Raw genomic sequence first — 16,860 nt, forward strand, 5'->3', positions numbered from 1 at the left:
AACCGAGGCGGGGGGGGGGGGGGGAGGAGGGACTGATGAATTTTGAGAAAAATGAAGTAAGAGAAAACCAAATGGAAAAAAAAAAAACTGAGCCTACTGAGATGTGGTGACAGCGGCGAGGCGACGGCGACCACGACGGCAGCGCTCTGTGGCGTCATCCGGCCTAGGAGAGGAGTGGAGCCGCACCCCCGATGGCGCCGGCCTCCAGCGGCTTCACAGAGTTGTAGTGCTCCCCGAGGTCGCAGGCATAGTGCAGGTAGACTAGGGTGAGTGGCTTCTTGAAGTACTCCTCCCCGATAACGAGGACGGGAGCATCGGCCTGGATCACCTCGATGGGGGTCTGCAGGACATGCGTCAGGGCCCTCAGCTCGAGCTGGCCTCCCCACAACTCGCTGCGCACGACGTCGTCGCAGTACCTCATGAAGTCGTCGCGGCTGTAGGCGTTACCGGTTTCGGGGTCAATAAAGAAGGGCAGGAAGTCGTTGATGTGCTTCTGCATGTAGTTGCCGGTGTGGCAACGCAGGTTTTCCACGGTCACAGAAAACACCAGCTGGTCTTGGATGGCGCGGTACATGCAGTGGCAGTCCACCGGAATAGCTTTCATCTCCAGATTCCTGGCCCCCAGGATGGCCGCAATTTTCTCCTCCTCCTCGCGTCGGAAGGTGGCCAGGAGTTCTCTCTCGACCTCAGCGACCCTCTCCTGGCGCTCCCTCTCTCTGACTGCCCTCCTTTCTCGCCTTCTCTGTGCCTTCGAGAGGCGGGGAGGCTGGTTCTCGAGATTCATCTTGGCCATATCTTCTGTGACAGAATCGAGGCTACTGTTGTTAGGGAACCTCTCTTGGAACTTCTCCATCTCCTGCTGGTGCTTCTGCTTCATCTCGGCCTCGAGGCGGGCCACATCTAGGAGCAACTGCTTTCTTTTTTCCTTGTCGCTCTTAGGGACCGAGCTCTTCATGGCCTGGATTTGGGTCTGTAGCTCCTTTTTCTCGCGATGGTGGCGTCGTAACATCCGCTGATGCTCACTTTGCGGATCCTCCATGATGTTTAATGACAGTCAGGAATCGAAGTTTTGTGGCGGCTCAAGTACATAACAAGCTACAAGTCCCCAGCCCGCTCTAACCGCTGTTTTCTATCTGCCTCACCTGCCGGTTGTCCCCACCCACCCTATCCACAGCCCTCTCTGCCATTGGTCACTGCCTCCCCGTGGCTCCGCCCCCAAACACGCCTGGCACTAGGATTGGCTGTTGGGAGACCCTAACTATGTCCTCGTTAGACCCCGTGGCAACGGGTGCTTCCGGTTTTAGCTAGGTGCTAATATTGCCGGTAAGATTCTGCTTTCCAAACAAGGTGTGCAGTAGCCGCTTGACTCTCACTGCCAACTTCATTTCCAAGTTCGGACACAGGCCATGGTTGATAACCACATGACAAATACTACACCATCAGCTGAATGTGCTCTGAACCTGAACTTGGCATTACCCCTAGTGTTTTAGGGGGCTGTGTGACTTGCTTCAGTTTTTCAGGTCCTTTGACCAGTGAACCCTTAATCTTTGTGCATTAGAACAAAGACGTTTCCTTATGTTCCTGGAAACGCACACTCCTTTCAATTTACTCCTCAGATCCACTCTGTCCCGTCTCAGTGTTAAGAATGCAGCAGTCACTCTCCTTAGAGCCACTCATCACAACTAAGCAGACCTCTTGGCTTGTGCCAACAGGAGGTTCCTGCTCTACACTCTTCCCCTGGGCTACTATCTTCCAGAATGGTCTCCCTAGGATGCCCATGAAGCACCACAGCCAGAGTTCATAAAGCTACTTTTTCTGATTGGTTTGAATCTACAAAAGTTCTGGGGGAATAAAAGCCTTAAGCTCTTTCAAATGTGCTCCCATCCTGCCCCACCCAGCTCACTTGTATCTTGAATCCCAAATAGGAAGGCCCTCCAGACAACCCCCCCCACCCTTGAAACCGGACATTCATCCAAGTTGTTTCAAGTTTCAAAACTGGGTTCCTTTTTATTCCTAAGTAGTATTCTATGATGTGGATTTACTGTAGTTTATGTAAATATTCACCTGTTGAAGGACATCTGGGTTGTTTCCAGTGTAGAGATATCACAAAGAAGCCTGCCGTAAACATCTGTGTATAGGTTTTTGTGTGAACATAAGTCATTTCTTTGGGAAAAATGCCCAGTAGTGCAATTGCTGTATCATATTCTAAGTGTATGCTTATTTTTTAAGAAACCGTTTTCCAAAGTGGCAGTACCTTTGTACAGTCCCACCAGAAGTGTGAGTGATTCTGTTTCTCTGCATTCTCCCCAACATTTGGTGTTGTCACAATTTTTTAAAGAGGGTATGCAAATGTTCAATGTATTTTTTCAATTTTTTGATATGTTTGTACATTTTCAAATAAAAAATCTGGGAAAAGAAAAATCAATTGTGTTATTAGTGTGTGGGCCAGATTTGGATGGTCCACTTGTCTTCTTTGAGAAGATATGAAAGTTTCAACATGAGCCAATGATGCAGTGCTCCCTAAAAAGCTAACTTATTTTAGATATTTTGATAAGTGTGTATTGATATCTCATTGTGATTTTAATTTAGTGGCAAATGATGTTCATCCTTTCATGTGCTCATTTGCCATCTATGCCATATCATCTTCATGTAAAATGTTTATGTCATTTGCCTATTGTCTAAATGACTGTTTTTTACTGTTAGTTTTGAGAGTTATTTATAGATTCTAGATACTCGTTCATTGTCAGATATGTGGTTTGCAAATATTTTCTCCCAGTCTATAGCTTGTCTTTTAATTTTCTTAAAGTCTTCCTCAGGGCAAAAGTTTTTAATTTTTTTTTTTTTTTGAGTTGGAGCCTCACTGTTGCCCAGGCTGGAGTACAGTGGCACGCTCACGGCCACCTCAGCCTCGACCTGTTGGGCTCAGACAATCCTTCCGCCTAAGCTTTCCAAGTAGCTGGAACTACAGGCATACGCCACCACTCCTGGCTAATTTTCTTTTTGATTTATTGTAGAGATAAGATCTCATCAAATTGCCCAGGCTGGTCTCGAACTCGTGAGCTCAAGCAATCCTCTCACCTCGGCCTCCCAAAGTGCAGGGATTATAGATGTGAGCCACCTCATCCAACCAAAAGTTTTTAAGTTTGATGAAGTCCAATTTATCATTTTTTTCCATCGAAGGATCATGTTTTTGGTGTCAAGTCTAAGAATTCTTTGTCCAACACTAGATTTCAAAGATTTTTGTTCCGCTTTACTTATTTATTTTTTTACTAACAGATTTATAGCTTTAGGTTTTAAAGTTAAATTCTGTGATCTATTTTGACTTTATATTTGTGTGACATTTGAGGCTTGGGTTGAGGTTCACTTTTTGTCTGGGGATGTCCAATTATGCCTGCGACATTTGTTGAAAAGGCTATGCTTCCTCCGTTGAATTGGTTCTGCACCTTTGTCAAAAATCACTTGAGCATATTTGTGTGGGTCCATTTCTGGGTTCCCTATCTGTTCCATTCATCTATGTGTTTATCCCTCCACCAACACCATACAGTCTTGATTACTGTAGCTATGTGTTAAGTCTTGAAATCGGGTAGACCATTTCCTCCAACTTTATTCATTTCTTACAAATTTAGTGATTTGAGTTCCTTTGTTATTCCTTATACATTTTAGAATACTTCTGTCTGTATCTTCAAAAAATTCTGCTGAGATTTTCATAGGAATTGTGTTAAAGCTGTATATCAATTTGGGGAGAATTAACATCTTCACTATGTTGAATCTTTTAATCCATGAAAACCTGGGTATGTAACTTCCTTTATTTAAATCTTCATTGTTTTTTTTAATCAACACTTTACAGTTTTCAACATACAAATCCTGTGCATATTTTGTTAGATTCACACTCAAGAATTTCTTTTTTTGAGTGATTGCAAATGGTCTTGTGTTTTTAATTTTGATATTCACGTGAATTGTTAGTATGTGAAAATACAATTGACTTGTTTATTTAGCTTGTGTTCTATGACCTTGCTTAACTCGCTTATTATTTCTAGGAGGATTTTAAAAAAATAGATTCCTTGTAATTTTCTATGTAGACAGTAGTGTTGTCTGTGAATTGGGACAGTTTTATTTCATCCTTTCCATTAAATATGCCTTTTATTCCTTTTTTGGCTTTATTGCACTGGTTAGAACTTCTAGCACTATGTTAGATAGAAGTGTTTTGTTCTTTATCTTAAGGGGAAAGAATTTTGTCTTTCACAATTAATTATGATATTAGCTGTAGGTTCTGTGTAGATTTTTAAAAATCAGGTTGAGGATGTTACCCTCTATTCCTTTGTTTCTGAGAGTTTTTGACATTAGTGGATATTAATGAGGAAGACTTTAATATTAGTGGATATGTGAAAGTTTCCACATAAGCCAATGATGCAGTGTTCTCTAAAAAGCTAACTTATTTTAGATATTTTGATAAGTGTGTATTGATATCTCATTGTGATTTTAATTTAGTGGCAAATGATGTTCATACTTTCATGTGCTCATTTGCCATCTATGCCATATCATCTTCAGTAAAATGTCAATTTTTTCTGCGCTTATTGATATGTTAATGTGATTTTCCTTCCGCAGCCCGCCAATATGATAGATTACAGTGACTGACTGTCAAGAATTGAACCAGTCTTGCACTCCTAGAATAAATCCATTTGCTCATGGTTTGTAATAATTTTTATGTGTTGCTGAATTTTATAAAAGGGCTTAAAAAAGCTACATTCATGAGGAATATTTGTCTGTAGTTTTCTTTTTTGGTACTGTTTTGTTTAGTTTTGGTATTAGAGTAACACTAGTTTCACAGGAAAAGGAGGGAAGTGTCTTTTTTGGAAAGAGATTGAATAAAATCAGTCTTATTGTTTTTTAATGTTTGGTAGATTCTCCAGTGAAGCCATCTGGGCTTAGCGATTGCTTTTTTGGGAGTTTTAAAATTACAAAATCATTTTTCTTAGTAGGGCTAATCAAATTATATATTTCATATAGGATGAATTTTGGTAGCTTGTATTTTCTGAGGAATTGGCCCATTTCTTTTGAGCAGCCAAATTTATGGATGTAGAGTTGTGTGTAATATTCCATTATTATTGTTTGATGTTTGGAGGATCTGTAGTAACATTTCTTGATTTATTCCTGGTATTGGTAATGTGTATCTTCTGTTTTTTGTTTTGTCAGTCTTGCTAGAGTTTGTCAATTTTGCTGATCTTTTCAAAGAAATAGTATGCTGCTTCATTGATTTTTCCCTAATGCTTTTCAATTTCATTAATTTATGCTCTTTATTATATCCTTCATTCAGCTTGCTTAGTTTGCTCTTCTTTTTCTAGGTTCTTGAGATGGGAGTTTAGATAATTGATTTTCAGATATTTTCCTCTTTTTCTTTTCTTTTCTTTCTTTTTTTTTTTTTGAGTTGGAGTCTCAGGCTGGAGTGCAGTGGCATGCTCACTGCCACCCCAGCGTCGACCTGCTGGGCTCTGACGTTCCTTCTGCTTCAGCCTTCCAAGTAGCCGGAACTACAGGCGCGCGCTGCCACGCCCGGCTAATTTTTTGATTTTTATTGTAGAGACGAGGCCTCGTCAGGTTCCTCGGGCTGGTCTCCAACCCGTGGGCTCAGGCAATACCCTCACCTCGACCTCCCAAAGTGCTGGGATTACAGGCTTGAGCCACCGCACCCAGCTCTCTCTCTTTTTCTAATGTGTGTATTTAGTGTTATACGTTTTCTTCTCAGTACTACTTTAGCTGTAACTCAGTACTACTTTAATGAGTTTTAATATGTTATATTTTCATTCTCCTTCAGTTTCAATGTAGTTTTTGGTTTTACCTGAGACTCTTTTGGCCCATGGAATTTTTGGTTTTTTTTAAGATGGGTAGTACAATTCAGGATTAAGTACACAAGTGGTCATCATACAGAGAAAGTTTGGGCCTCCTTTTGGTCCCCACTTTGCCTGGTTTGAGATCAGGTACTATTATTGATGTTATGTGCCCCCACCCCACCTTCAGCAGTTTCCAGCTACTGCCAATTCCTTTCTTATAGTATTATTATAATTGTTCAAGGTCTGCTTATGAGTGAGAACTTATAGTACTCTGTTCTTTGTTTCTGTGATTGATCACTGAGTATGATAGACTCTAAATCCATCCAAGTTGCTGTGAAGTCCATAAGTTTGGCCGTCTTGATGGCTATGTAATATTCCATCATGTATGTGTACCACATTTTTTTATCCTGTCCAGTTTTAATGGGCAGCACGGTTGGTTTCATGTTTTTGCTATTGTGAATAGTGCTGCAATAAACATATGTGTGTGCAGGTGTTTTTTTTTTGTTTTTTTTTTTTGGTAGAATGATTTGAGTTCCTCCAGGTATATTCCCAGGAGGGGGATTGCTGGGTCATATGGAAAGTCAATTTCTAATTTTTTAAGAAATTGCGACACTGTTTTCCATAGAGGTTGAACTAGTTTGCATTCCTACCAACAGTGTAGAAGTGTTCCCTTTTCTCCACATCCTTGCCAGCATCTGTTGTTTTTTGTTTTATTAATGATGGCCATTTTAACTGGGGTTGGGTGGTATCTCAGTGTGGTTTTGATTTGCATTTCTCTGATGATTAGTGAGGCCAAGCACTTTTTCATGTGTCTGTTGGCTGCCTATATGTCTTGGCCCATGGATTATTTACAAGTGAGTTATTAGCTTTCAACTGTTTGTAGGTTTTCTTGTTATCTTTCTATTAATGATATCTACTTTGATGCCTTTGTGGTTAGAGAATATATTTCTATATGATTTTAATTCATTTAAATTTGTTAGGGCTTATTTAATTTATGATCCAGAATATGGTCTATCTTGATATATTTCCATGGGAATTTGAAAAGAATGTATATTTTGCAATTTTTGGTTGGAGTGTTCCAAAAAGTGTTAAGATCCCATTGCTTCATGGTATTGTTGACTTCTTTTATAACTTGCCAAATTTTCTAAGTTTTGTATTTATTGTTGAGAGAGGAGTGTTGAAGTCTTTGACTGTAATTGTGACTTTTTCTATTTCTCCTTTCAGTTCTATCAGGTTTCGTTCACATATTTTACTCCTCTGTTGCACATTCTACACATCTTAGGATTGCTATGCCTTTTTGGTGTGTCCACTCTTTTATCATTATGTAATATCCCTCTTTGACTCCAGTAGTTTTCTTTGCTTTAATATCTACTTTATCTGATATTAATATAACCACTGGTTTTTCTTTATGCATGTTTGTATGATATATATTTTTCCATCTTTTTACTTTTAGGCTCCCAATATCATTATATTTGAAGTGAGTTTTTGTAGAAAGCATATAGTTAAGTAATAGTTTTTAATTTGTTTTGCCAATCTCTGTCCTTTAATTGGTGCATATAAATCATTTCTATTTAAGGCAATTATTGATACGTTAGTGCTTATGTCTGCCATTTAATTTTGGGTTTTTTTTTTGTTTGTTCTCTGTTTTCTTTTTCCTGCCTTCCTATGCGTTACTTGAACATTTTTTTAGAGTTCAATTTTGACTTATTAATATTATTTTTAGTGCATATCTTTGTATAACATTTTTAATGGTTGCTCTAAGTATCATGTGAGTGAGCGTGTATCTTGTCAAAATTTGCTAATGTTATCATTTTACCAGTTTGAGTGAAGTGTAGAAGCCTTATTTCCTTTTTAATATCCTTTTACCCTCACCCATTTATAATACAATTTTCTTAAGTATCCTTTGCATGCATTCAGAACCATATTCATTTTCTAATTTTTGCTTTAAACCTCAAACATTTAGGCAATTCAGAAGGAGAAGGAAAATCTACTGTATCTCCCCACAGTTTTGCTTATTGCGTTTTTTCTTCATCCTCAATTTTCCAAGATTTCTTCTTCTATCTTTTCTGTATAGATAGTTCCATTTAGCCATTCTTTCGGGTCTCCTTGTACCAAATTCTCTTAGCTTTCCTTCATCTGAGAAGTCTTGATTTCTCCTTCATTCCTGAGGGATATTTTCTCCCAGTCTGTGACTCAACTTCTTATTCTCTTGATTCTTTTTTTCAAATGTTTCTGTTGTGTTTTGGAAGTAATTTTAATTGTTCTGTCTTTGGGTTCACTGACCCAAGGTCAGAGGCCTCCTTATTACTGCTAGGCAGGACTGAGAGATTTTATTGTACACTATGTCTCTGCTGATACCTCCCTGCTTGGGAAGGGTAGGGTTGCCTAGTTACTGCTTCCTTTGTTACTGCCTCCTCTGACACCTGGTAGGAAAGGATGTTAGCTTCTTTATCACTGGGCAGTGGTGAAAGTAAGTTCTGACTCTCCTTTAAGTCTTCTCTGACAATCCCTCAGAGGGGAAAAAAAGGTAGTACCTCACTACTTCCAAGTGGGGATGGAATTTTAGGCTCCCCACACTGTCTCCACTTATATAGTAAGTATGAGTGGATCTCATTACTTTCTGGGGGAGATGAAAGTTCCTACTCCACACTTGACACCACACCAGCAAGGGATTAGGGATGCTGAGCCATGTCCTTGCAGTCTCGTGAGGCCGGAAGTCTAGGCTCCCCTCTCAGTTTTGCTGATGTGGGTGGGGCAACAGTTTTTTTCTGATTTTGGCTGGAGTAGAGTGGTTATTGTCTAAACATTTTCTGTTTTGCTAGGTTAATTCTTTCTTAGTCCTTTGGCTAGAGAAAACAGGCTTTTGTTGGGGCTCTTTTTGTCTATGCCTGTTAGCTTTGTTGTTGTTGTTTTTTGTTTGTTTGTTTACTTGCTGGCTTCTTTAACACCAAGTCTCGGATATATGAGGCAAAAAGAAAATTCAATCATTCTTCCCTTCCTGAGGACCCTAGGTGGTCTGCCTGATTTCCACCTTTTGGAGTCTTCTTGTGTTTATTTTACATATAATATTCAGGGTTTCCATTGGTAATCGCAAGAGAAATAGGACAAAGGGTGCCTGTTCCATCTTCCTCGATCTTACTTTAAATAAGCAGAACTATTTCACACTTGCCTTTACTGGCAGTCGCACGTTTCAAATAAATTAAATACCGTGACTTAAAGTGAATCAAAGCAATGATAATTTTAGAAAACATTATGCTGATCCTGAAAGAGACATCTTTTGGACTTTGATAGCATGATAGCAATGGTCACATAGAGTCTGCTTGTTTACTGCAATGAAGATTGCTATTTCACATTCTGCAAAAGGGGTAACAAGTCCCTTTGAATGTCAAGCTCCAATGCATGGGTTTGCTTCTGTGGCCTGAAGTTCAGAAAAACCAGCTTTTCAAATGTTGAGCTTTCCTGTCTGTAGTTTGTGTTAAGGAAGCCATAGTTATTACAGTAGTGAATGTACCTTTTCCAGCTCTGCACTGGAGCCTACTACCGCAACACATGTTCTCTCATCTGCAGATTATGACCCAGTCTCCAGAGCACAGGCCTTAAATTTAAGAGCCATGTGTCTCCAGTATCAGATGAGCTGCCTCCTCTTCAGGCATCACTCTATAATTATCATTTCTCACAACTGAGCTTTTGATAAGGGGTGGATAGCAGAGAGTTTAACAATACTTTTTCCAATAAGAAGCACTGGGAATGGTGATAGACCATTTTGTTGGTTAATGGTTATGCCTTTCCATTAGTGAGGTGGAAGGGGACGAGAATAAATGCCTATCTCCCAGGGAGCTATAATGATCAAATGTATGTCAAATGTTTTCTCAGTACCTGGCATCAAGAAGGTCAGCAATATGTGGCAGTACCATACCCCACCCAGTCCCTACCGTCCAGCTCCTGCTCCCCATTCTGTACCCCCATACCCACCCTTTTCCACTTTACCATGCTCATTGCTCCTCCTCTTCAGAGGCCACCAGGGATGGCAGTTTCCGTGGTAATCAATATTCTTATTGGCTCAGAGTTTAATGGTCTCTAAGCATCTGTCTGGACTGGGTTCCTAACCCACATTAGAGGGAAGTTTCCAGTGAGCTCAAGGGCTGTTGAGAAATTGTCAAACAAATGCCATTATATCCAAGTCGCCCTAATTAGTCGCAATAGCACACAGTGTTATATGAGTCTAAAGATGGGGCATGTGAGGAAATCATCCTGTCCTGTCCTGGGCTCACAGCTCCTGGGCACTGTCTTCCCAGAACTTGCTAATGAGGGATTATATCACCGGACTGTAGGAGTTGGAATGTCAGTAAGGGGGTTCAGTGGATTGGGCAACAGGGAGCCAATCTCACTGAAGGCTTTTGAGTAGATTGCTGAGGATTTGCTCTTTCCTCATCCTCCCACCCATCCCTTAAGGCTCTAGGGTCACAAGAGTTTTCTGTTCTGCTCATGCCTGGTTTCTGTACTGATCCCAAAATTGTTCCTGACCCTGATCTTACCTCTGACCTGCTTTGTTCATTCGTTCAGTCAATCATTCAGCCATCATTTATCAGCCCTACAATATGCCTGGCACTGCTCTTGGCACTGAGGATATAACAGTGAACAAAATACACAGAGCTATCTAACCTCAAGGAGTGGACAACCAAGTGGGAGAAGACAGATGAAAAAACAAATAACTACAGAACTACCTACAAAATTGAAGCTGATATTTGGAAGAGAGGTTTACAATCTTGCTCTTGACTGGGGTCCTAGTCCCTTTTCTCCCTCTGTTCCTCTTCATCAATGGTCTATATGCCCAGAGTAGCTTCCCCTGTACCCTTTCCATATTTGCTAAGAGACTGCATGAACATACATGGGGGAGTTTGAGACCCATTACTGTCACCAAGTGGCATGAGGTTGGAGGTGAGGGTGAGTCTTTGGGGAGAAATGGCCATGTGAGGATCTCAAGTCCTAGGAGCCCTTTGGAAACAGGAAAGGTACATGTTTCTCACCAGGGCAGAGGAGAGCAGTCACCTCTGATTTTATGAGTGATTAGCTAGGTGAGGCTTGACCTTTTTTGCCCCCATCATTCATGTCCTGTTTTGGTTTCTTAGTTAGGCCTCCATCCCCCTGCCAAATGAAAGAAAAGGAAAACTGGCACTTGAGCCAGAATATCTAAAAGCCCTGCCCAGCAGGCCTCTTCCCTTCACAAGAGATGGGATTGAGTACCAGGCATACAGGAAAAATTCTCCAGCATACTGGGGACTCTTGGAAGGGTTTGAGTAAACCATTAAGTGCAGGAAATGGAGACTGATCTGATCCCTGAGGCAGCTGAGACTTTGGAAATGACATGCAAACATCCTGAGCCACTGAATAGGGTTTGCTATCTAAATGTGATAGACAAGACCTGGCTTTGGCTGCCAAAGTGTGCCAACTGCTTTGACCACATGATCCTGGTCTGGTCCTTGGGTTGGCAAATTCAGCAAACAAAAGTACAGGTTAAATTTGAATTTCAGATGAACAACAAATAATGCTTGACTGTACGTATGTCCTATGCGATGTTTGTCCCAGGCAATAATGTTTTAGTATATCTCAAATATTGTATGGGACATACTTAGAATAAAACATTATTCATTATTTATCTGAAATTCACATTTAACTGGTGTCCTGTATTTTATCTGGCAACCCTACCTGGGCAGAGCGAAAACTATGTAAAGGAAAGACTGGCTTCACTTTTTTTGTCTGTTTCCAGGGGCTTAGAGAATAGGACCAGTGGAGTTTGAGCTTGGGTCTGAGAGCAGGAAGAAGGATTTCACTGGTAGAGAGCTCAGTGAAGGCCATGGGGAGTCCTCCCATGGGTAGCTTGGAATTAGAAAGCTCTGAGAGCCTTTCCACCTCTGCCAGTCTCCGAGCCTCAGAATCTTCAGGGATTTTGTGAGGATGGAGTGGGGAGATGATGAAGGGGGATAGGACTGAGAACTTGAAGCCCACAAATAACCCTGACCACTAATCTGCTTGGTGTTAGGATGGTGGGGTGCATACAGATGTGTCAGCTGGACACACGGCCTTCTCTGTGTGGACGGGAGGGCAGAGCTTTTAAAGTATTTCACAATTTACACTGCCAAGTCTTATTCTCTTGATTCTCTGACACCCTTTCTCCACAGTAACACTGTCTCATCCTGGGACAGGTTGAGTTTAAGTCTGGGCCTTCACTCCTCAGTACACCTCTCTACGTTTCCCACCCCTTCTCTTAATGACAGTGACAGTGGCAACCTACATGTGAGCACCATTTCACAGTTCACAGATTGGCCATTTGTTACTTCTCTGGAGTCTCACAAGCCTGAGGGTGACTATTCATTATCTCCTATTTACAAGTGAGGAAATCAAGCTGCAGAGATTTGTTGGGCCTTCATCCACTCAGGCATTTTTATAACAAATGCCAATGAGTGTCTGCCATGTGGCCTGTGTTAGGGACTAGGCATATGAGAACAGTAAGATCCAGTACCAACCAATTCCTGTCCCCGAGAGCTCCCAGACCAAGGTGGTGGTAGGGGTGAAGGGTCAGGGTCAGTGAACAGATACATGAAGAGGCAGGGACAACACAATTACACAGAGCCAGGCTTGATATGAAGGAGGCTTCTCTCAGGGATGGCTCAGTAGAGGGAGTGAAGTGACTTCTCAGTCCAGGCCTTCTTCCTCTCCAGCAGGCTGCTCCTCCTCTCTTTGCAGGCCACTGCAGTTTCCACTTGCTGCCTTGGTGCTTGCTCCTGGAAGTGTCCTGGGGTCATATACACTTGGCCCACAGCTCACCCCCAGCTGGACTGAGGCAGCTTCTCTTTTACAGGGAGATGCAGATCCTTCCTCTGCTAGGCCCTCCCAGGGACTTGCAGAATGTTCCTCTTCCTCTGCTCCACTCCTAACTTCAACCCTTTTGTCAAATACAGTCTCCTGTGGAATTCCTGTTGTAAACAGATTGTGATATGGTGCTTTGTTTGAAGAGGGGGCTGGTAAGGTAAGTGTCCTCTACTCAGCCTTCCCCTCACTGCCCTGCTGCAGTTGTCCCTGTAACAAGTCTCTGGAAGCCAAGTGTCAGCAGAACACACAAAGTAGACTGGATTAAAAAAATGTGGTACATGTACATGATGGAGTATTATGCAGCCAATAAGGACAAAATAATAGACTTTGCAGCATCTTGGATGAATTTAGAGTCTATACTACTCGGTGATCTATCACAGAAACAAAAACCGAGTACTACATTATCTCACGCATAAGCAGATCCCAAACATTAATCATAATACTATAAGAAAGGGATTGGCAGTAGCAGGACACTGCCAGGGGAAGGAAGAGGCACATAACATCAATAAGTGTACCTGATCTCAAACCAGGCAAACTGAGGTCCCACGGGAGGCCCAGAATTTACCTGTACAATGACCACTTATCTACCCAATCCTGAATTTTACCCCACATCTTAAAAAAAAAAAAGAAAGAAACCACCATCTGGCCTTACTAGTCATCACAGGGCCTGTTTGTCTTACAGGCCTTTCTCAAATGATGGCCCAAAATAAGCCCAGAATTTGCTCCACCTACCCTGCGATAAGTGCTCCTCTTTCCATGTTCCCCATCTCCTCTGTCCAGCCAGAGACCAAGTCAGAATGTTGGTCATCACCTGTGGCTCCTCTCCCCTTTGACCTCCACACTGAATCCCCAGGCCAAACTCTTTCCTGTCTACCAGAGCCTTTTCTGTCTCTTGCCTTTTACCTGTGTTCAATGATTATGGAGCTTTTCCCCCAATAGGTGACAGTCTCAGAAAGTTTTCCTAACAAGATCCTGGATCCTAATAAGGGGTAGGCTACCCTTACCCCCAAAGGCCAGTAGGCCTTTCTGTACCAGCGTAAGTCTCCATGAGCTACGATGGGGACTTATATCATGAGCCACTTACTCCATATGGAGGTGGAGCTGGTCCTGTAAGTACGTGTTAGAGAGGAGAAAAGGGTTAGCCTGTGTGTCAGTCACAGGGAAAACTGGGCCCCTGGGCCCTAACAACCACCTGGTACCTGAAAGTTGTCCTATTGTGGCATTTGGCACAAATCATCATCCCTGCTCAGAAGCTGACCTTACCTCTTCAGTGTCCACAGGATTAAGGCCAAGGTCCTTGTGCTTGGGTCCCAACTCTTGGAGATTGGTCCCGCTGCCCTTTTCAGCCTCATTCTATATCAGCTTCTTTACAGAATCACCTTTCCAGTCAGAGACAGGAGCTGCACCCAACACCCTTTGCAGATTTCTGTCAAATTATATGGGACAAGACTGGATGCAAGGAAGGTGCCCAGGCCAGCATGGACCCATGATGGGCGTTCACCAACGGGATGCAAGGAAGGTGCCCAGGCCAGAGTGGGCCCACGGTGGGCGTTCACCAACAGCACTTTCACTGGAGGTATCTGAGCCTCAGAAAGGAGAGGGTCCAAGTAGGGCCTCTGCTATAGAGGAGACATCACATGTTACATACATTGAGAATCTGATCACTTCCCACCATCTTTACTGCCACCAATATGATCTGAGGCACCGTCATCTATTGCAGGGGATTATTGCCATAGTCCCTTAAAGGTTTCCTCCTTCTTCCCTGCCCTTTAACAACTTAAGTCAATTCTATTCTCTTCTCAAAACACCACAAAGGCTTCCCATTTCAGACATAGTAGATGGCTGAGTGCTTACCTTGGCCTACAAGGCCCTCCATGGTCTGGCCCCTACCACTCTCACCTCAATTACTCAGTTCCTCTCACTCACTTGGCTCAATTCTTCTTGCTGCTCCTGAAGACCTGCCCGGGACACCTTATCTCAGGGACTGGGGAACCTACTGTTCCCTTTGCATAGAACATTCTCAGTTTAGACTGCCACACAGCTCTCTTCCTCATCTCCTTCAAGCTTTGCTCAAATTCCTCCTTCTCAGTGTGGCCTACCCTGACCACACATTTTAAAATTGTAAAGCCTGCTCTTCTTATCCACCCCCTTCCCACCATCCAGCATTCTGGATCCTTCTTACTCTGCTTAAACATGTTTTTTTCCCCATAGTATTTATCACCTTATAAAAAACAGTATAATTAGTCAATCAATTAATTTCTATCATTTGTCTTCCTCCACCAGAACGTAAACTTCACAAAAGCATGATTTTTTTTTGGTTTGTTTTTCTCACTGATATAATCCAGCTGCCTAGCATATACTATGCCTGACATATACTGTGTCCTCAATAATTACATGTTGCATTGAGAAATTCTTCCAGCCTTTCACTATTCCACATACTTGACCTATAGCACACACCTGGCTGGACTTGGATGCTTTCACACTTACACATCTCCAATGCACATAGACACACACTTAGAGATGCCACCTACTCATGTGGACATATAAATATGTGTTGACAAGATTTATATTCACTTTTGTACATGTTTATTCACATGCAAAGACCACATGTGCATATGTATATGCATGGAGAAATCATGTTTTTACAACTTGATTTTTAAAAAGTTTATTTATTATAAAGATGTGGGGTACAATTCAGGGTTAGTTATACAAACATTGATCATGCAGGTACCCTTGATGATGAGGTATGCCCCTCCCTCCCCTAGCAGTTTCCCTCAACTGCCAGTCCCACTCCCCTCCCCTGATGGTTTTCTACTACTGCCAATCACTTTCTTATAGCATTATAATTGTTCAAGGTCACCTTATAAGTGAGAACATATGGAACTCAGTTCTTTGTTTCTGTGATAAATCACTGAATATGATAGACTCCAAGTCCATCCAATTTGCTTCAAAGTCCATATATTTGTCCTTCTTTATGACTGCATAATATTCCATTGTGTATATCTGCCACATTTTTTTTTTAATCCAGTCCAGCTTCGAGGGCAATGTGGTTGGTTTCATGTTTTTGCTATTGTGAATAGAGCTGCAACAAACATGTGTGCAGGTATCTTTTTTGTAGAATAATTTGAGTTCCTCCATCTAGGATCTACAAGGAACTCAAACGCACTGAAGGGGAAAAAAAAACCAAACAGCCCCTTTAAAAAGTGGGCAAAAGACATGAACAGACACTTCTCAAAAGAAGATATACAGGCACCCAACAGACACATGAAAAAGTGCTCAGCCTCACTCATCATCAGAGAAATGCAAACCAAAACCACATTGAGATACCACCTAACCCCTGTAAGAATGGCCATCAATAATAAAATAAACAACAAGAGACGCTGGCGAGGATGTGGAGAAAAAGGAATGCTTCTACACTGCTGGTGGGAAAGCAAACTTGTACAACCTCTCTGGAAAACAGTCTGGAGATTTCTGAAAGAACTAGAAATTGACCTTCCATATGAACTTGTTTTTTATTGTGACCTTGAGGGATTTTTTTTTGCAAAATTCTACTATAAATATTCAAACCTCTGTAATGCCAGCACTTTGGGAGGCCAAGGCAAGTGGATTGTTTGAGACCACCTGGGCAGCTTGGCAAGATCCTGTCTCTACAATAAATAAAAAATTAGCCAGGTGTGGAAGCGCATGCCTGTAGTTCCAGCTACTTGGAAGGCAGAAGGATCGCCGGAGCCCAGCAAGTCAATGCTGGGTGGCCGTGAGTGTGCCACTGCACTCCAGTTTGGGCAACAGAGTGAGACTCCAACTAAAAAAAAAAATTCAAACCTACAAAATACTTGAAAGAATTGTACAGTGAAAACCCACCACTTAGATTGTACAGATATTTTGCTATATTTGATTTATCACATATCTATCTATCAATACATCCCTCTATCTATCCATCAATATATTTTACATGCATTTCAGAGTAAATCTCAGACATCAGTACTCTTCATCCCTAAATACTTCAGCATTAAGAAGAGCTCATTTGTTTACTTTGAGGTAAAATGTACATGGAGTGAAATGCACAAATTTTAAGTGTACATTCAGTGAGCCTTGACAAATGAGATTTTCATCTGTGTAACTCAGTATTATTAAGATGGAGAACATCACTGTTACTCCAGAG

General features: G+C 41.8%; 1 protein-coding gene across 1 annotated transcript; it reads right to left on the reverse strand.

Annotated features, from left to right (window-relative positions):
• Positions 1–163: 163 nt before the first annotated feature.
• OTUD6A (OTU deubiquitinase 6A) lies at positions 164–1,039 on the reverse strand. The gene has a single exon (XM_008058825.1). It carries the CDS (start codon positions 1,037–1,039, stop codon positions 164–166), a length of 876 nt encoding a protein of 291 aa, XP_008057016.1.
• Between the last annotated feature and the right edge of the window lie 15,821 nt (positions 1,040–16,860).

Source organism: Carlito syrichta, unplaced genomic scaffold (assembly GCF_000164805.1).
Source record: "Carlito syrichta isolate Samal-C Ts95f unplaced genomic scaffold, Tarsius_syrichta-2.0.1 Scaffold303638, whole genome shotgun sequence".
NCBI classification, from domain to species: Eukaryota; Metazoa; Chordata; class Mammalia; order Primates; family Tarsiidae; genus Carlito; species Carlito syrichta.